The sequence below is a fragment of the Capsella rubella genome, unplaced genomic scaffold, assembly GCF_000375325.1.
Source record: "Capsella rubella cultivar Monte Gargano unplaced genomic scaffold, Caprub1_0 scaffold_1, whole genome shotgun sequence".
Classification (NCBI taxonomy): domain Eukaryota; kingdom Viridiplantae; phylum Streptophyta; class Magnoliopsida; order Brassicales; family Brassicaceae; genus Capsella; species Capsella rubella.
This window is the reverse complement of record NW_006238923.1, coordinates 18,633,776-18,654,253: the sequence shown is the minus strand read 5'-3', so window position 1 is coordinate 18,654,253 and position 20,478 is coordinate 18,633,776. Positions and strand designations below refer to the sequence as shown.

Here is a 20,478-nt window from a genome sequence, read left to right as displayed (position 1 = left end):
AAAATGTTGAGAAAAATAAAAAGGAGGAGAATTAAAAATGACAAAGATGGTTCACTTTCTTCTTGATTTCACTAATTTATCCCTAAAAGTTAAAAAAAAAAAAAAAATTAAAATGAAGAATCCAAATCTTCCTGTCTTTATTGCCCCTTAGGTAAGCACCCTTCTTTCTTCACTCACATCCCAACTTCTCTCTTATGTACACACTCCAACAAGTAAACATCTCTCAATAATACCTAAACAATTGAAGCTAAACAGAAGAAGAAGGAGCCAATGCAATCTCAGTCTAAATGAATGAAGGGAAGAAAACTAAACATAACATACAGAGACAGAGATCACAGGGCAATGAAGAGGAGAATGAATGAACAAATCTTTAAGACCTGAAACTCTACACTAATATAGGTTCCCTGATAATTAAGCTTCCTTCTGAAGTTAAGTGGGATTATTGAGACTTTTCTTTAAATGGGTAATGAGGAAGCTGCAGAAGACTGAAGATGAAGCTGTCAGGTTTTACTTTTTAACTGCTATAGTGTCTCACTGAGTACTCCAACACTTCTCTGCTTGGACAAACTATCTCCTTAACTCGACTACCGTTCTTGTATATCTTCACTGTCGGTACAACCCTCACATTCTCTGCATTACCTATCGAAGGACATTTCTCGATATCCACCTAACCAGAAAGGTAGAAGATTCTATAGTCAATCTTTTCTCCTGGAGCTATGAAACATTTTCAGTCAATTAATACCACAAGATAGGTTTTCATGTAACTTTACCTTCATGAAGTGTATAGATGGGTAACGTGTACAAAGCGACTCCACAAATGGAGATATCTGCTTGCATTGATGATCAGAGGCTGTCAAGAAATGTATAACCGAAACTCCTGGGTTTGATTTAAGTATACATCACATATCAAAATTTCATAGGTTAGATCAGCCATCCAATCGAGAAAAAATTATCAAATTAAGAAGCAGAGAAATTATCTTTTACCTGGTAGATTCATGGCAGCTTTGTACTGTTCACGACTAAAAATTTCCTCAACTTCACCACCAAATTCCATATTTAAAACTTCTTCTCCACGAGATTTCTTCAATGCCACTTGAGCATGAAATAAAGATTCCGCAACTTCCTTGTCATGAGGTAGTTCTCTTATCAAGGCTTCGTAATCACTCACTGCTGCTCCCCATCTTTCCATCTAGAGTTGGACAGAAAGCTCGGGGATCAATGTAGAACAAATTACAAGCCAAACAAAGTAAAAAAAAATGGTTTTATATGTACCTTGCTATTAGAGGCAGCCCTACGGAGAAGAGGCTTTGTATATCTTGGTTGATAACGCAGTGCTTGGTTACAATCTTCAATTGAGCGTTCCCACATACCAAGTTTAAAGGAACAAGCTGCCCGGTTACAATATAGAATAGCATTGCAGGGATCAAGCCTAAGGCCTTCTGCATAAGCTGAGCTTGCTTCCGTGTATCTTTCTGATTTATAGAGATCGTTACCACGAGCACGAGCCCTGGCAACCAATGTAACAGTATTGTGTAACATAGCAACTTCGTTGCATTGTGGATCGATTTGGCTAGCTTTCTCAGCAGCCATAGCTGCATTTTCAAACCTGCAAGAATTCATGACTTGCTCTTTAACCTCTTTTTTCTTCATGGCATTCAACAGTTTCATTTAACGCATATGAAAATGTTTCTATAGTCTCACCTTCCTAAAGCCATCTCGATTTGAGCTTTGACAAAATAAGTATAAGCTTCACAAGCCATACCAGAAAACCGCGTCTGCGAACAAGATACTGGGAATGGCTCTAGTTTAGGAGCTTCTAATAGCTTTGACTGAGCATCATCAAGCCGGTGAAGTTTCAAGAATGCTTCTACTTTACACATAAATAGCTGTAGATATAAGAAGATACAACAGTTAAAACGATATAACGTTATGATTCTTCCCAAAATTAGAATTCTTACTTGAGGAGAAAAATCGGCTCCAGAAACAATGGCAGCATCTACTTCCATCAAAACTTTTTTCCAGTCACCACGTCTTCGCGCATCTACGCATTTGGTCAAATGTTTCTCCACTGCTTCAAGCTTCTGCAACTCTATGGGATCTGATGGTCTCCCTAGAAAACAAAGATGCTTCCTTGCACTATTAACCTGACCTAATCTGCAACGCAACCAAGTAATTAAGACACACATATTGAAGTTCTCACAAACATATCACCAAAAACACTAAAAACAAGCACCACAGATAAAGATTCCGTATTTTGATGATACAGTGAGTAAAGAACCACTTGGTGAGCTATGAGACACGAGAAGCAATTTACCTAATAAGCAACAAGGCCAAACGATGATGAGCTCTAGCATAGTTAGGATCCGATCTCACAGCATCTTCACATTCCTTAACAGCTTCGCCAATTCGAGACAACCCCGTCAACGCCGCAGCTCGATTACTCCGGTAAGCTGCGTTAGTCGGTGATAAAGCTATTGCCCTATCATACAACTTCAAGGCCTCATTAAACAAACCTTTCCTATACATTTCATTCCCTACTCTCTTCACTTCCTCTGAATCCGAACCTAAAATTGCTTTCTTCCATAAACTCTCCGCTGCAACAGGACTACTTCTGTTAGAGCTACCGACAATAACCGGCGAAGTTGTAGGAGATCCTCCGCCAATAGAGGCAGGTTTCGCCGGAGATATACTGCTTCCTCCGCCTCGCATTATGCTTCCATGTCCATAAGTTCCAGTACCAGATCCAAGAACATCGCTTCTCGAACGGCTTTGGGTCATTCCAGTGATTTGGATCTTCCCGGAAGGGCAAATGTTTCCGGTGGGAAGTACATTCGCCGCCGGGGAAGTAGTAGCAGGAGAAGTAGCAGAGGAAACGAGTGGCTGAGAATGCGAAGAAGAAGAAGTAGCTGAGTCGGATCTAGACTGAGTCGGTCTTAGAGTATTCCCACTGGACGAACCAGATTGACTACGAACCGAATTAGATCTCCCGATAAGAACCGGACCATTCCTAACCCGACCCGTAACAGATCCGGAGGAGCTAGAACTGCTACTACTAGTAGTGGTAGTGGTGAGTCCACGTGGCTGAGAACGAAGCGGAGAAACCGGTGAACCGAGATCTAATTCACGGAAGTCAGGTTTGTTGATCTCGGAGGATAGTGATGAATCACGGAGACGATCGGCGAGCTTCTCAGATTCAGGAATGGGTTTAACTGACTTGGGCATTTTTAGCTTCTCCAAAGGAACCAAATTTGTGAGAATTCAAGAAAACCCTAATCGGGTTTAGGGTTGGACTCCGGTGGGCAATGGTCGTTAATGGAGAAGAAGACGGTGGGGGAGAAGAGTAGTGGAGAAGAGAGGATTCGAGACTCTGCGAAAAGGCATCGAAGGGGAAAGAGAGAGAGGAGGGAGGAGGGGATCTCGTGAAATAAAAAAAGGGTGAAGCAAAGAACGAATGTGAGTGCCCTTTAGAGAGAGAAAGTTGCTCTGAGAGAAGAGAGAGAGAGAAGAGAGAGAGAGAAGAGAGAGAGAGAAGAGAGAGAGAGAAGGTTCACAGAAGAAGAGGAGTGAAGATGGAGAAGCAGAGCGAAATATTAAACCAAATTTATTAATTCTGAAAAAGATACACTTAACAAAAACAAAAGGTTATTATTAATTCATTTTTGTTTGACAAAGAAATAAAAAAAAAGTTTACATAATAATAACAAAGAACAAAATGGAAAGCTAAGTTAATGTAATAAATTGATTCAAAGGTGAAACTAAAAACCAAAATTCTACAAATAAAAAAGTTCCAAATGAATAACCAGAAATTACAGATAGTTTATTAAGTTTTTATTAAACATTTGTACAATTTGTTTTTGTTCTAAATTATATGTCGTTTACAAATTTATTTTTATATATTAGAAAAAATTCGCTCATTATATTCAATAATAATATATTTTGTGGATTTTTTAATGGTTGATACATGTAATAGAGATAAAGGAAATTTGTTAATTTGAAATCTATAAATAAAAAATAAAGAGAGAAAATTAAAATTTGGAAATAAAAATATAATAAATGTTGTGCAAATAATAACAGTTCTTGTTCAACTGCTGCTTCACGAGACATGTTTTCATTCTTGCTTTTGTTTTGTTTAATCTTACCCTTTTTTTTAATCGTTGAATATCAAACAATAGAAAAATTAAGAAAAGAAATAAGGAACTGTGATATATTGTAAATAATAATAATTATTATACATTTTCATACTTAGAAAAATCTGCTTACTTCTCTTTCGGTACTGTTCGATTTATCTTTGTACTTTGGTTTGGAGCTTACAACAATACATGCCAAAGAGGCCACTCGCGGATCTATGGGAACTGACGTCTACGATCCAATCACATCTTTACAAATTGTGTTGTGTCAAACAAAATATATATATATGTATATTTAATACCTACATGCTATAATTAAAAAGTGAATAAGTCGAATAAAACTTTTAATATAATTTTTGTGTGTTTTTATCATAAACATTTCTTTTTATTTCTTATTAAGTGAGAATAAATGCATATTATTACTCGTACTATTATATATACTACTTTGGTTTAACGAACTCATTTTCTTTAATTATTAATCAAATGAATCAATTCATAATTCATTCATTGTATTGATACCAAAGAAAAAAAACCAATTCATTGTATCAACATCTAACTATAGTAGGTAAATTAAAATAGCCCGATTAGTTAAAACTAGTAAATAACAAACTGCAAAAGAAATAAGAAATCTTTAAATTCTCACATTAGTAACACGAGATACATCAAATAAGAGTTTTATTAACGTTTCAAAGTCAAAATATATTCTATACGTATCTAACTCGATAACAAAAGTCAGCCAGCCACTGAGAATCACATTCAATAATTTGATGTAATAATGTTTTCTATTTTATGTGTAGAGAAGCTATAAGATAGATTTGGGTAGTATATGATAGGGAAACCAAATAATAATAACAACAAATGTAATAAGTGACCTCGTAGTTTGCACTTATCTTTATCTATTGGCTTCTTTCTCACTATATTTTCTTCTTCTGGTATCTCTATTTGCTTCTTACATTATTACATGTGTGTGTTACATCCGAGTGAACTAGTGAAGCATGCAATTGGCTATAACATAAAACTTCCTAAACGAACAAAAAAAGAGTAACTATATATGAGAGAGCTTTCCAATACGCATAATGATAAATAAGAATCGAAACTCTTTATGAAACAATAATAATAATAGTATCACTTGACGACAAAGATTTATGCATCTCTTTGGGGCATTTACTTAAAGAGCCTTTGTAACAACTCAACAGCTAGATAAACAGGTTTCGATATATTATATGAGATTCCAATCGTAAAACCCGGTCATATTATCTAATTCAAAGATCCGGCTATTAAAGTAGCTAGAGATGTACGTGTCTCTGTGTCTCTGTGAGTGTGTGAGTTTGTTATTTAACAAGAAAGCAAAACGTTTGAGTCGTTTATACGTATGCCAAGTTAAAGTGTCGATTAAATGATAATGGAGCGGTTTATATATATAACTCGGAGAGTGGTGTGTGGTACTAGTAGTGGGTTTGGTATACCGACACTTGCATTACACTATACTATACTATTTATTTCTGTATTCTTTTTTTTTTTTGCTTTGTTTTTTGGTATCTATAGACTATATATAAAACAGTATTGTACTTTTATTGAAGCATCGAATATTTTTGTAACCTAGAAAATTATAATGATTGTGTGTTTCACGTAACATTGTTTCTTCAAGCATAGAATATATATACCGAAATCTTGCGTTATACTTCACATGCTTCTTCGAACCACATTTTTTGATATGCGTATATTTTTTTGTAGATATGCTAATATATATATACTGCATAGTGGTTACTTTTTAAGCAAGTTACATGGTTAAAGAAACTTTTAAAAAGTATGTGCTTCATAATAATAATAACTACAAAACTTGGGACTATCCGAGTCAATAATTCTCAAAAGGTGACAAACACAAATGTTGATGCATTGGCGTGTAAAACTAAAATTTCTTAATTGTTAGCTACGAAAAATTCAATTCGCAAATGAAGGTGTTGTGTAGTTGTCTTAGACATAATTACCCATTAAGCTGTCGTCAAATATAAATAAATTGATTGATTGGGATTAATGAGTATAATAACGACTTTTATAGGGATGGGGGAAAAGAAAAGGGCATATTCAAATGCTTTTATGGATTTTTGTATTCGGAGTAAGTGTTCTATGAATCTTGAATACAACTCAAGAAAATTTCCTTTATATGGCAAGTGTTCTACAAAACTTGACATTGTCTATTGTCTATAGCTATTATGGTAATGAAATGTGACAAAAAAAAAAAAAAAAAATTGGCGGAATAAGATGTTGGGTGGGCTACGTTACGTTAGGTGGTTCAAGTCAAGTGCAATGTAATGTAGCTCAATCATGATTGTGTATTCATTCTTTTGGTCATGTTATGCTTTATAAACCGTATATGAATCGTACATCAACCTTCAAGATGGGACACTGGTTCGATTGAATCGATATATATAGATACATACATGTACCGTGTTTGGTATGATATGTTTATTTCATATCTTTTTTTATTTTATACTGCTTGTTACATCTATCACAAGGTTTATATCATAAACATCTTGTTGGGATTTAAATAACTCGAATGTAAAATATGATCGTAAATGATTTATCATTCAAATGAATTTAGTTTGACCGACCGTTCGTTACTTTAAATAAAATATTTCTCATTTCATGTTAAGAATTCAAAGACGACAGTATAATTTTTTATATTTTTATGTTACCTCAAATAGAAAAATCGAATGTGATGAAAGAAAAAGAACTTGGGAAAGAAACTGAATAAATGTTACAATGATATTAAAAAAAAAAAGAAGAAGAAGAATATATATAGTAAAAATTTATGGTGAAATGAAGGTAGATTTGGTCAAAGATGACGCTAGTGTCCTTGAGAAAGTGACGTCAGTGGCTCAGAGGTAACCATCATCATCATCATCTCTTGCGATTACGCTGCAACACTCTGGCATGGCACAGTCCCATAATCCAATTAAAGCGTGATACGTATATATATTCATCCGATTTTACACGTTTCCATGTAATATTTACCTATTTGATTACATTATTAAGCAAGTAGGTCGATCATTTTTCTTTCTTCGTCTAAACAATGAAACATTTATATAAGTTTGTGTACAACCAAATGTAACAATGAGACAATGTAATTAAACTATGATAAATTTTTTTTTGAGAAATGAGAATATTACTGTATCTAAACTATGTATCGATTTTCGTCGCAAATAGTTGATCAGAGCAATTTATATATCGATAAACAAAATTTTTAATAAATTAACAAAACAACATAATTTTCAAAAAATTACTATAAGGATGTGAGTTAGATCCGTTGATTTTGTATTAATTTTATCATCGTGTAACATCATAGATTACAGCATAAAAACGTAAATAGAAAACTAAATTTCCTAAGTTCCAATACCAAAATATACTACTAACTAAAATAAGTGGATAAAAAAAAAAAATAAGTGGATATGTTATTGTTTGTTAATAATCTACATGATTTACACACATATTCACACAAAAATGGACATGAGAAAGAAAAAAAGATAATGTTAAAAAAAAAAAGAAGGAAAAAACAAAAATGGAAAAAGCAAGTTCCAAAGGAGTGAAACTGAGAGACTTAATCTCGTCCAAAAGAGGATCGGAATCTAAAGATTGAAAGCAGAAATCGATGGAAATTCATAAATCCCAAATGGTTTGTTTGGTTTCTCAGTCACTCACTCTTATTAGAATGTTTCTATCTTCCCCCCCCCCCCCCCTCAAATCTTGCTTGAACTCTACGGATACCTTTTTTTTTTTTTTGTGATATATACAGAATTTTCAAAAAATTCGTACAAAAATTAAAGATTTTGGAGACTCTAAGCAGTAATCATTAATGAATGCTTATTAAGTTCTCTATAGATAGAATAGATTAGATTAGATTGAGAGCACATGAGATAGTACACAGAGGTCGAGCCACCCCCCCCACGTGGAACATAATGACAACAAAATCTTTCCACTTTCATTTTAACTCGTCACTTTACAAATTACAAGAACAGAGTATATTTTTTTCCTGTAATCTTGTCCTCTCTGTAAACATAATAAAATGTTAATTTTAGTACTACTTGGATTCTGAAATGTCACACGTAAAAATACAATACAGTTATATATGCGATTTCTAAACATTTCTTTACTTCTTCTTCTCTGTTTTGTTTTCCTGCTTGGTGCTTGCCATTTGCCAATAGCCCGCCCAATAACAAAGAAGAGCAATGATTGGGCCTTACTAACCCATATGCCCATTTTGGTTTCCATCTCCGAATCCGACCCAACTCAATACTCTCTTTTCCTTATTCACACGAATTATAAAACAAAACAAAATACTAGAAGTTGTCTGATAAAATACCTTTTTTTTTTTTTTTGGTCTTCATAATCTAAAAATACTACTGCAATGCAAGTAAAAATCATTACATCATTTCATTAATGTAGTAGCTTAAAAGTTTGCAATACAAACAAAAATCATATGCACAAATTTTACCATTTTTTTTTCCGGGTAGAATTGTAAACAAAAATGTAAATATTGTATAATCTATAATACTTTTGGTCTAATAATTAGCTGTCTGATAAAATAGTACGTAACAACGGTAACTTTTTAAAAAGCTAACCTGATAATTTTTATTTATCTTTAATATCTATAAGTCTATATAACCCTCCCATCATATCAATTAATTATCTCAGCGTTTTACTTTTTTCTTACAACAAATAGTACTACATAACAACGGTAACTTTTCAGCAACGGTCATGGTAATATTAGATAAATTAAATTAAATAAGTTAATCTCCTCCCTTTAAATAGACAGACTCAACACAGAAAGATCACATTTTACAAAAAAAACACAGAGAGATCATTTCTCGAAATAGACAGAACTCCACATCTTTTTTAGTTTAATTTCTCAGCTACGTCTCTGGGGATATACTTCTTTTTAGTTTTTGATTAGTGAATAAATCAATTCCAGGTTTGTTATTTTTACTATGTTTTCACAGAATCCATTACACTTTTGTTGGTTTTTTTTTTTGTTATTCACTGATTGTTTAGAAAAACTCGTTCATAGGTAGGTAAGATGAAGAAGCTGCTGGAGTGGAATATATGGGAGAAGAGCTATGTTCTATGGTGAGAGGGTTGTCTCATGGACTCATCGAACCTGATCCGAACCAGCTTTGACATTGCAGTCCCAGCTTTGACATTGCAGGCAGATTGAGAGAATACGTACGTACGGTTAGTTTCTTGTCTTTATAATAGTACTCCAGTCCAAACTTAATTTGCAAATGGTTTTCAATTCTCTACTCCCATTATTGAATTTTATTACTTGTCCATCAGCTATATATACTGTTTTTTTGAGAACACAATGATGATGATGATGATGATGATGTGTATACATTAGGATGTATGAGTGATAGTAATATTCGTGTGTAAATGTCTTTAACTTTTTACACATGTCATTGGTCTGTTTCTCTTTTTTTTTTTTTTTTGGTGTAATATAATGAAAACGTCTATTTACGCGTCTAATGGAAAATTTGCAGGTCTCTCTGTATTTGGATTTGGACGAGCGGAATGGTTCGGGTTTTCTCATTCGTCCTACTTGATTCAGGCAAGTTTCACACCAAATTTGCATTTGCCATGATATTAAATCTCCATATTAATTTAAAAAACACAATTGCAAATTTGATCTATGGCATTGTCTTTTTAGTTCATAAGTTTTGCTATTACTTTCAATTCTCTTTTTTTTTTTTCTTTCAGTTTAAGACGTTTTAACACTTATATTTCTTAATATTAATTTGATAACCAAAAAATGGTTTCACTTTTTTAAAAAACTAATGAATTTCACAATCACTATTTATATATATTAATACTTCAAATAAATCAATTAAAAATTACAAATTTTACTCCCTAATTAATTATGATCTTTGATGTTTGGATTAATAAAAGAAGTTTAAGTGTTAAATTGCAATACTAGGAGAATAATCGAGCTTGGTATCCTATCCATTGCATTGTCTTTGGTTCGTAAGTTTGGTATCATTTGTTCAACATTTTTTCTAGTAAAGTAAGTTTAACACTTAAACTTCTTATTATTAATTTAATATCAAAAAGTTAAGATAATTATAACTTAGTTTCACTTTTAGTTAGAAAAACTAAAGAATTAAACAATCATTATATAACACATTCAAAATGGTTTCAAGTTTTTTTAAAAAACTAAAGAATTTCACAACCACTATAGATATAAATATTTCAAATAAATCAATTATTGTAAATATTTCATTCACTAATTAATTAGGATCTTTGATGTTTGGATTAATAAAAGAAGTTTAAGTGTTAAATTGCAATACTAGGAGAATAATCGAGTTTGGTATCCTATCCATTGCATTGCCTTTGGTTCGTAAGTTTGGTATCATTTGTTCAACATTTTTTCTAGTAAAGTAAGTTTAACACTTAAACTTCTTATTATTAATTTAATATCAAAAAGTTAAGATAATTATAACTTTTAGAAAAACTAAAGAATTAAGCAATCATTATTATATATATTAACACATTCAAAATGGTTTCAATTTTTTTTTAAAACTAAAGAATTTCACAACCACTATAGATATAAATATTTCAAATAAATCAATTATTGTAAATTTTACTCACTAATTAATTATGATCTTTGATGTTTGGATTAATAAAAGAAGTTTAAGTGTTAAATTGCAATACTAGGAAAATAACCGAGCTTGGTATCCTATCCATTGCATTGCCTTTGGTTCGTAAGTTTGGTATCATTTGTTCAACATTTTTTCTAGTAAATATATTTTAACAAGTAAATTTCTTAATATTAATTTAATATCAAAAAGTTAGTGTATTTATAACTTAGTTTAAATTTTAGAAAAACTAAAGAATTAAACAATCATTATATAGATAATTAACACATTAGATCTGAAAATGGTTTCAAGTTTAAAAAACTAAAGAATTTCACAACCACTATAGATATAAATATTCCAAATAAAACAATTTTTGTAAATTTTGATCACTAATTACTTATGATCTTTGATATTTGGATTAATAAAAGAAGTTTAAGTGTTAAATTGCAATACTAGGAAAATAACCGAGCTTGGTATCTTATCCATTGTATTGCCTTTGGTTCGTAAGTTTGGTATCATTTGTTCAACTTTTTTTTAAGTAAAATAACTTTAATACTTAAATTTCTTAATATTAATTGAATATCAAAAAGTTGAGATATTTATAACTTAGTTTCACTTTTAGAAAAACTAAAGAATTAAACAATCACTATATATATAAAAAAATACTCCAAATAAATTATTATTTTACTCACTAATTAAATATGATCTTAGATGTTTGGATTAATAAAATAAACTTAAATTGTAATACTTAGAAAAATAACCGATCTTGGTATCATCCTATCCATTGCATCGGCTTTTGTTCTTAGGTTTGTTATCATTTGTTCAACATTTTTTTAAGTAAAATAATTTTAACACTTAAATTTGTTAATAATAATGTGATAACATCCTACAATTTGATAAAAAAAATTTTAAGTTAATTTCACTTTAACACAACTACATAATTTCACATGTAATATTATATATATAATACTCCAAATTAATTAAGTATTGCAGTTTAACTCACTGATTAAATATTTTCTTATATGTTTGGATTAGTAAAAAATATTTAAGTGTTAAATTGCAATACGATGAAATAACAGAGTTTGGTATTATATCCATTTCATCGCCTAATTTTAATCTTTTCAAGTAATAATTCTTTAGTTTTTGAAATCACTTGTGAAATTCTTTAGTTTTTTTTTTAAATATAAAATTCTCATTTTTATTATTAAATTAAGATTAAGAAAGAAATGTCTTAATATTAATTTATCATTTCTTAATGAAAACTAAAACTACAATTTTTGAAGTTAAGTAGTTCTAAGACTTAAAAGTTTTAATATTGAATTTGATAACATAAAAGAAAAGATTAAGTTAGTTTCGCTTTAGTTAAATTGTAAATACTATGAAAATAATCGAATTAGGTACTTTTTTTTAACAATTTTTTTTAAAAAAATTAGTTCATGTGCAAAAATTGAATCTTGTCTCTTGTCTTTTGTTGTTCAGCTCTTCGTTTGACTGAGCTCTAAACTTGAATCTATGTGAAACAATCTCGTTGCAGGTTCGCCTGCAAAAATTAATCTGCAAGTGATAGAGCTTCGAGCACTGAGAAGAGGTTTTTAAGGACATTTCAGTGATAACACAAATAATATACATATCATTCATCATCCGATGGCAAAGTCGGGCTTTTCGAGCAGCTTTCTTGCTTGTGAAGTTCCAACATCCTTTTCTCTGGGTTACAAAGACCTGCACCGGTTACACATTTATTCCTCAAAACTTATGATCAAATGGTTTTCTTTGTTTGTTATGCTATTGAATTGAAAAACAGAACCGCCTCAAGTGTTAATCATATTACTACTATAGAAACTGTAGGAAATATAAACAGAACCTGAGCATTTAGGGATGTCCCAAACAGCAACAGAGGAAGGCGAGCATTCTGGTTCACAAAGTGTGTGATGGTTCTCGTGGTTGACATTCATTGCCAGCATCCACGCACCTATTGTTACGTCCTCGTTGTTAAACATCCTGAAACTGCAGTTGCACACAAAGTTTTATTTCTTTACTAAGCAAAACAGACACTATGATCTTTTAGTCAAGTTATACAAAACAGAACATGCCTGTTGTTCTTGAGGGCAACCAAACTTGCTGCCACATCAGCAGAGAGAGCATAAATCGGGCCATAAGCATGAAGAAAATACTCTTTTCCCAGCAGATGAGACAATGGTTCATACCTGCAATTTTCCAATTATTGATCCCACCAAGCATACATTAGTTCTCAGTTTTGTACTTGCCTTCTTCATGTTAAGATCTGTGTATTAACTTTTCGTCCTTACCATTTGAGCTTAGGATCTGTGAAAACTGGACCCTTTTTCAAGCATCCTAGGTATGTCTGAGAGTGACTCCGCTCTTTCGCCAATAGCAGAGAGAGTCGATCTGTGGGAAAATATAACATTAAACTACAGAAGTCCATACAAAGTCCCAAAAACAAATTTCTCCAGAAGACATGAAAGAACATAAGAGATAATCACCAGGCCTCAAGTATATATCATCGTCAGCTTTGACATAGAATTCAGAATCATAAAGCGCGTATGCAGCTTTAAAGAAAGCCAAACTATTCAACAAAGAAAAAATAAAACAACCAAAGATTAGACTCTTTTGAATCATGTTGTGTTAGATAAGATCTGAAAAAAGAAAAGAAGCAAATCACTTTTACTAACGTTTTGTAAGGTAGCTTACTGTACTCCTCTTCGATATCTAGCAGTACAAAGTCATCATACTCTGCGATTTCCCTTCTGAGCTCAGCCATTTTCTCCTCGTTTTTCGTTTTCCCTATCATAAACCTGATGGCTAATCCCGTAGATTCTTCCAAGCTGCATATGGCAGAGTCTTACTCAGTGAAAAAGCAAACACACAAGCATATCCATCTAAATCGTGAAAGCATTCAAGAATTAATGTACTACAGCAAACCAAGAATCCATTAAGTTGATCAAACTCTAGTTTCTTGAACCTGGTGAGACTTTGGGAATCAAAGTTCACTAATCAGCACCACCTGATCAATACCATAACCAAGTTCCTCAATGCTTTAACTTCAATGTATCAAGTAAGATCCACATAAATCTCTTTAAACTCTAAGATTTGCTAATTAAAATCCAGATCAAATCAATTCTAAGTGATGCTATGATTCCACATACCCCCTGAAGCTATCAATTCAAACAGATACTCACAAGAACAATGACACTGAGAATTAAAAAAAATCAATCAGTACCGTCGAAGTCCATCTGGATCTGACGGCATCCATGTCTTCCTAAGTGCTCGTCTCCGGCCAGCAGATCCGAATCCGGTTTGAATACCAACGAATCCCATAACCTTATGCCTTTTCTCTTCGCCACCAACAACGCCGTTACTGTTCCCGGTGACGTCCCAGACGACTCGCACCGTCTTCGGAGGACTGTTCGTCAAGCAATTGCGGCCGGTTAATCGGAGACCCGGCAAAAGAATCACGGCGAGACCGAAAGTGAAACCGGCGATCCCGATAGCTAGGGAAGTTAATACGAGGAGAGCCGTTGATCGGCGCGTGGCGAGTGATGAACGCGCGTGGAATAGTTTACGAGGAGAATGCATTGTATGGTCTCCGTCAAGCAAGCTCGACCGTCGTTAATGGCGTCACGGGTTTGCGTTTTTGGTTTTTTTTCCCTCCGATCCGGTGGATCCAATTTTTCGGATCCGGTCACATATTTATACTAATACTAACTTGAGTTCATTATGATATTTACTACGTGTTTTGTGTTGGAGGATTGAGAATTAGAGATAGGTTCTTAATTAATTTTTTGAATTAGAGATGAACTTTTTATTTTATTTTTAATGTTACGGAAAAAGCATTTATAAACATTAACGCCAATTAGGCTACGTTAATTTGACTAAATATATCGATTATTAAATGACTTCACATCAATGCTGTCTATGAATTTCTCTTTTTAGATTCAAACATAGATTTGATTAAACTTAAATGAGCCATTGAGTACGTTATCCCAATTTAATCTCTTTTAAATCTTTAAAAAAAACAATTTGATTCAAGACAGATCTCTAGAAATTTTCATGAAAATCCGACATACATTCATGTCTTTTCATATATTATCTTAAAATCGTTAATGATAGATGATTGCTTCAATGCTAAGGCTCAAGACACAAAAGCTACTCAACTCTTCTAATTTTAGGTAGAAGCAAGAAGAAATTAATCAACACAAAACAACATCTCACCATCATGAACATCAAAACGGCGACAAGTGCATGAACATATCTGTTAAACGGGACGTTGTTCTCACCTTAATCAAACTACACGTCGTCTTGATCTATGATTGTGTAAAGATTAGTGGCTATTGTCACTTTCTAACCAATCTGATTAAGACACGTCATGATAAAGCTCGTCTCATCACAGCTTCTCTTTCATCAAAGTGAAAGGGGAAAAGAAAAACGTCAATGGCGTCGTCGTTGTGTCATCATTGCTATTTTAATAACCCAATCACTGTCACTCCCTTTTCTAACACTAATAAACTCCATCACTCTTCTTCTCAATCTTACAGACGAACCTCTCTTCGTGCAAATCGACGATCCTTCTCTATCTCTGCAACTATGGCTTCATCTACTAACAAGGTAATCGATTTCGTCACTATGAACCCTATCGATCCTTTTATTTATTAGTCTCCATTGTTTAATCCGAGGTTTCTCTAGGTTTTAATTCCCGTTGCGCATGGTACGGAACCGTTTGAAGCGGTGGTGATGATCGATGTTCTGCGTCGAGGCGGGGCGGATGTGACGGTGGCGTCTGTCGAGAATCAGGTCGGCGTTGATGCATGCCATGGAATCAAGATGGTCGCCGATACTCTTCTCTCTGAGATTACTGACTCCGTTTTCGACCTTATTATGCTCCCTGTACGTCTCTGATCTCTCCACCAATCTCATCAAGATGATCCCTTTTTACTATCTTGTGCCTACATTAGCATATGGTTGCAGAATTGAAGCTAAACGCTATGCAATTGAAGAAAGTTATACTCTTTCTTGAAATGCTATAAGCAATTATTCGATGTATCGATTTCATATATGATTGCAATATAGTACTTCATAATTTGGTTGCTTATGTTCTTTATGATTGGTTAAGGGAGGACTTCCCGGCGGTGAGACTCTTAAGAACTGTAAACCTTTAGAGAATATGGTGAAGAAACAAGATACTGAGGGACGACTTAACGCTGCTGTCTGTTGTGCGCCGGCATTAGCGCTTGGTACTTGGGGTCTGCTAGAGGGTAAAAAAGTATGTACGTAGTGATCAGTGTTCTAGATGTTTTCTTTCTTTTGAGTTTGTATTTGGTATGTAGATCATAACATATGTTCCTTTCAGGCAACATGTTACCCGGTTTTTATGGAGAAACTGGCAACTTGTGCAACAGCTGTTGAGTCAAGAGTTGAAATAGATGGGAAGATAGTGACCAGTAGAGGGCCTGGAACCACCATGGAGTTCTCTGTCACGCTTGTGGATCAACTTCTTGGGAAAGAGAAAGCTGTTGAAGTCTCAGGCCCCTTAGTATGTCTTGTCCCTGCCTCTTTTGTCAACCTCAATTTGATCTCCAAATTATAGACTGAGGGGAGCACTTATTTAATTTGATACTCTTTAAAAAGACACCCTAGTATTGTCAGAGCCCCCATCTGTTCATGTAAAGTAAAAATAACACTTTTTCCACCTCACTAATATTATGATTTCCTTAAAGCCTAGGTCAGCATTCTTCCCCATGTCCAGTGATCATTTGACTGTTCTTGAGAGATTACAGACAAATGAAAGCTTATAGGATACAGGAAAATTTAGTTTTCTACAAAGACACAACCATTCCTTGGTAGCATAGTCTTCATTCCATGGTAACCTCTTAGTCTTTCTCCCTCCCCTTTGCATATCAGGTGATGCGTCCCAACCCTGGTGATGAGTATACAATTACTGAGCTTAACCAAGTCAGCTGGTCGTCCAACGGTACCCCAAAGGTAACTTTCAATTGCCTATAAGGCTATAAACTTGGGTTTTATACCCTTAACATTTGCAGATGACTTTTATTTTATGATTGATTAGATTTGTAATGTGAGAGAGATATATATATATAATTTGACATCAGGTGGTTATGTAATGAATATCAAATTTATTTTTTTCTTTTTAAAAGGCCTGACTGGAAAAACTGTTCACACTTGCTTTGATGAGCTCGTGCGTCTGTCTTAATTAATCTTCCAACACTGAGAGTTCATGGTTATCCTTTTCAGATTCTTGTACCCATTGCCAATGGCTCGGAGGAGATGGAAGCTGTTGCTATCATTGATGTCCTGAGGCGGGCAAAAGCAGATGTCGTTGTTGCTGCGCTTGGCAACAGTTTGGAAGTTGTCGCATCTCGTAAAGTCAAGCTAGTGGCAGATGTGCTTCTCGATGAGGCTGAAAAGAATTCATACGATCTGATTGTGTTGCCTGTGAGTGCTAACTTTTCAATTGACAAAAGTTTATAGTGTCAAGCAAGTTGAATTTATTGACAGCCAATAATATGAACTTCTCTTTTACTTCATAGGGTGGTCTCGGTGGTGCTGAAGCATTTGCAAGTTCAGAGAAGCTAGTAAGTATGTTGAAGAAGCAGGCAGAATCAAACAAACCGTATGGAGCAATTTGTGCCTCTCCTGCTCTGGTTTTTGAGCCGCATGGTTTACTCAAGGTACAAACAACACGAGAGAAATCACGATAGCATACACATTGTAGAGACTCAGATGCGTAGGATCATTATTTTTCCGATGCCATGGAATATTCTGTAATCAACCTATTATTCTCACTCTTATTACTAAGGGAAGAGTCACAAGTTTATGGGTGTTTGTACAGGGTAAGAAGGCAACAGCGTTCCCAGCAATGTGCAGCAAACTGACGGACCAGAGTCACATCGAGCATAGAGTTTTGGTTGACGGCAATCTCATAACGAGCAGGGGTCCAGGAACCTCATTGGAGTTTGCACTCGCAATTGTAGAAAAGTTTTACGGGCGCGAGAAAGGACTTCAGCTTGCAAAGGCAACACTTGTGTAAACTCTTGCGTATCTTAGGTAAGAGTGACCTTAATAAGAAAGAAGGCTTTAGTATCAAAATATCAATGAGTGAACCTTTGTTGTGGTGAGCTTTGTACGAGTATGATGCTTAATAATGTCTTATAAATAAATGAGGTTACTCTGTGTTCATCAGAATGTTTTTTTTTCTTTACATTGCGAAGTTTAGAATATAAGAAATGCTGACCAAAAAAAAGAATATAAGAAAGTAAATTGTTCTTTTAAAATTACAAAACAAATTGAATTATATCTGCAGATCATTGTTATTAACCTACCTTCTTGTTCTGTAACATCTGTACCATAAGATGAAGAATCCTAGGACTCTGTACCCGACGATGAAACTTGCCATGATACCAAGATTGCTCCATTTCTGAGACTCCTTGAGGTCTTGTTGTTTTAAGAACACATCTCCTCGATACTCGTTGATCATCAGGCATTCAAATGGATACTTGAAGAGGCTGAGATAATGCATGAACTCCCAGTAAACCGGGATCCTCTCCTTTGTGATGAAGTACCCAGAAAAGAGGAAGAAAGATCCCATGAGACCTGAGATTACTGATGTCCCCATTATGAAGTTTGGGACAAGAGCACTGAAACATGCAACAAAGGAGTTTGACATCAGAAGAACAATCCATATCACCAATGAGAAGTAGAAGAACCCATCTAGCTCTCGTCTGAGACCGACCAGCCAATAAACCGGAGTAGCAAAGAGCATGCTTATGATCAACAGGAAGGGAATGAAAATGAGGGTATCTGCTAAAACGTAAGACAAAACTCTGTAAGCTCTTCTCGATGTCTCTCTCATTAGGATTCTCCGGTCTTGCAAGAAAATAGGAAGTCCCTCTGTTGTGGAAGATAGCAGGAAAGTGAGGGTAAAGGCAAAGAACCCTGTTCGCAAGACTTTTGCTTCTTGCTTTTGATTCCCCACGTTCAAGTAAATCGAACCGAGTATTAGACCGGCTATGGAGGCTTGTAAAGCTCTAGTTGTGAACAATTGCTTAGTTCTGAAGATGTTCTTGAAAGATCTTTGCCCAAGTATCTGAACTTCTTCTAACACTGAGTTGCTGTGAGAATCAGATTGTTGAAAATCTCCTCTTGCATTAATATAGCAACTCTTCCATGTTTTGCTATGACCAAAACATGAGATTTCTCTGCAACTCTGGGTTCTGATCGGTTCAAGACTCCCTGCAATATCAATTGCATACTCCAAGACATTTACACGCCGAGGAATCTGGTGACCGGAGAACTTAATCTTCTGATGAAGGCTATTAACCGATCCGTTTTGAACAACCAGCCCATTAGAGAGCAACACTATCCGGTCTATCTGCTCAAGTATTCGAAAGCCAGGCTGGTGAATCGTCAGAACAATGGTTTTACCTTGTTTAACCGTCATATCTTTGAGAAGCATCACAACTTGAAGAGCGGACGCTGAATCCAAACCGGAGGTTGGCTCATCAATCAATATAACATTTGGATCATGAACAAGTTCAACTCCAATGGAAACCCGTCTTCTCTCTCCTCCAGAGATTCCAGACCTTGATCCTTGACCAATCCTTGAATCCGCAACATGTTCAAGACCGAGTTCTTGAATCAGCCTCGTCACCTTTGCAGCCGCTTCTTTCCTCTTAGTCTTCAGCCTTAGGAGCGCGCTGTATGTCAGTGTTTCTTGCACAGTAAGAAACGGAAACAGAGCATCTTCTTGTGGCACAAACCCTGAAACCCTCCTGTACTCAGAACCATCCATAGGCCTACCATTGACAAGCACCTGACCTGAAACTTTCCCATGAGAAACTTTTCCAGCGAGAATCTCCAGCAACGTGGTTTTTCCAGCCCCACTAGGACCGGCGATGGCAGTGATCTCTGCGGATCTTGCATCGCAAGAAACATCCTTCAAAATAACTTTTTCTTCCTTGTCATTCAACAAACCACATAAATTAGAAAGCTTTGGAGTGTTTCCGCCTAACCGATAAGATAGATGATTGGTTTCTAGTCTATATGAGATATTCCGGGCACCGGGAATAGGAGCTTTCACCGGCAATTCCATCTAAGAGAGAAAGAGGAGCAAAGAAAGCATCAAACTTTGAGAGTTAGAGTAATCAAGAAAATGAGCAAAGAGTGAGATTAAGTGAAGAATAAATGGTAGAGAAGATGAACTAACACACCAAACTCTTAAGGAACCTCTCTCGTTTATATTATTCAAACATTCAGAAAGCTTAAAGACTTTAATAGCTTTCTCTCGTCTCCCTTCCATGAAAACCGAAAAGCATTTGACTATGTCTAAATATATCAAAGATATTTATAATTCCAAGCTTTAATATGCTATACTAATTTTGTATGACCAAAAAAAAAAAAAATTCTTAATTCTTAAATAATATTTGATTTTCAGATGAATTAATAGGAATGAGCCATGTTTTCTTATTTTAAAAAAAAACAATCGAATAAATTTGGTGAAAGTAAAAAAAAAAAAAAAGAGATTATAAGAAATTAAAATATTTTGTATCTTTCTTATATTGGGTTTGGGTTTAAGAATTGAGAAAAGCAAAATAAAAAAAAAGAGTAAGTTAGAAAGAGATTGGTTTCTTCTGGAGAATCTCAAATTTGGGTGAGCTGAAATATTGACTGTGAAATGTTTTTGCATAAGCTTT

General features: G+C 34.5%; 4 protein-coding genes across 5 annotated transcripts; 1 reads left to right on the top strand and 3 right to left on the bottom strand.

Annotated features, from left to right (window-relative positions):
• Positions 1-105: 105 nt before the first annotated feature.
• On the bottom strand, positions 106-3,534 carry LOC17898052 (TPR repeat-containing thioredoxin TTL1). The gene is made up of 7 exons (XM_006306848.2): positions 2,315-3,534; positions 1,959-2,154; positions 1,702-1,886; positions 1,273-1,606; positions 985-1,189; positions 771-877; positions 106-667 (listed from the first exon to the last, which is right to left on the bottom strand). Exons 1-7 carry the CDS (start codon positions 3,220-3,222, stop codon positions 515-517), a joined length of 2,088 nt encoding a protein of 695 aa, XP_006306910.1. The 5' UTR covers positions 3,223-3,534; the 3' UTR covers positions 106-514.
• Positions 3,535-12,091: 8,557 nt separating this feature from the next.
• Positions 12,092-14,483, bottom strand: LOC17899737 (probable beta-1,3-galactosyltransferase 14). Of its 2 annotated transcripts, XM_023789729.1 has the most exons (8): positions 13,992-14,483; positions 13,444-13,596; positions 13,255-13,337; positions 13,060-13,159; positions 12,844-12,957; positions 12,615-12,757; positions 12,381-12,472; positions 12,092-12,293 (listed from the first exon to the last, which is right to left on the bottom strand). In XM_023789729.1, the coding sequence occupies exons 1-7, from the start codon at positions 14,345-14,347 to the stop codon at positions 12,384-12,386; spliced, it is 1,038 nt and encodes a 345-aa protein (XP_023645497.1). In that variant the 5' UTR covers positions 14,348-14,483; the 3' UTR covers positions 12,092-12,293; positions 12,381-12,383. The 2 variants fall into 2 exon arrangements, with proteins under 2 accessions (XP_023645497.1, XP_006305251.1); XM_006305189.2 differs by having other exon boundaries at positions 12,092-12,472.
• A 724-nt stretch (positions 14,484-15,207) lies between these two features.
• On the top strand, positions 15,208-17,965 carry LOC17898468 (protein DJ-1 homolog B). Its single transcript, XM_006307462.2, has 8 exons — positions 15,208-15,376; positions 15,455-15,655; positions 15,882-16,031; positions 16,119-16,301; positions 16,670-16,750; positions 17,021-17,221; positions 17,317-17,457; positions 17,619-17,965. The coding sequence occupies exons 1-8, from the start codon at positions 15,356-15,358 to the stop codon at positions 17,814-17,816; spliced, it is 1,176 nt and encodes a 391-aa protein (XP_006307524.2). The 5' UTR covers positions 15,208-15,355; the 3' UTR covers positions 17,817-17,965.
• Positions 17,932-20,085, bottom strand: LOC17898817 (ABC transporter G family member 10). The gene has a single exon (XM_006307014.2). It carries the CDS (start codon positions 19,875-19,877, stop codon positions 18,105-18,107), a length of 1,773 nt encoding a protein of 590 aa, XP_006307076.1. The 5' UTR covers positions 19,878-20,085; the 3' UTR covers positions 17,932-18,104.
• Positions 20,086-20,478: the final 393 nt, after the last annotated feature.

Bases quoted from the DNA above. Each gene is read 5' to 3' on its own strand.
- LOC17898052 (XM_006306848.2), bottom strand. From the start codon at position 3,222: ATGCCCAAGTCAGTTAAACCCATTCCTGAATCTGAGAAGCTCGCCGAT. The intron at 2,155-2,314 runs GTAAATTGCTTC...GTTGCGTTGCAG, and splicing joins TTGGCCTTGTTGCTTATTAG to ATTAGGTCAGGTTAATAGTG. The intron at 668-770 runs GTAAAGTTACAT...CTTTCTGGTTAG, and splicing joins CATCTATACACTTCATGAAG to GTGGATATCGAGAAATGTCC.
- LOC17899737 (XM_006305189.2), bottom strand. From the start codon at position 14,347: ATGCATTCTCCTCGTAAACTATTCCACGCGCGTTCATCACTCGCCACG. The intron at 13,338-13,443 runs GTTAGTAAAAGT...TTTGTTGAATAG, and splicing joins AGTAAGCTACCTTACAAAAC to TTTGGCTTTCTTTAAAGCTG. The intron at 12,958-13,059 runs GTAAGGACGAAA...GGAAAATTGCAG, and splicing joins ACAGATCCTAAGCTCAAATG to GTATGAACCATTGTCTCATC.
- LOC17898468 (XM_006307462.2), top strand. From the start codon at position 15,356: ATGGCTTCATCTACTAACAAG. The intron at 15,377-15,454 runs GTAATCGATTTC...AGGTTTCTCTAG, and splicing joins TGGCTTCATCTACTAACAAG to GTTTTAATTCCCGTTGCGCA. The intron at 16,302-16,669 runs GTATGTCTTGTC...TTTGCATATCAG, and splicing joins TTGAAGTCTCAGGCCCCTTA to GTGATGCGTCCCAACCCTGG.
- LOC17898817 (XM_006307014.2), bottom strand. From the start codon at position 19,877: ATGGAATTGCCGGTGAAAGCTCCTATTCCCGGTGCCCGGAATATCTCA.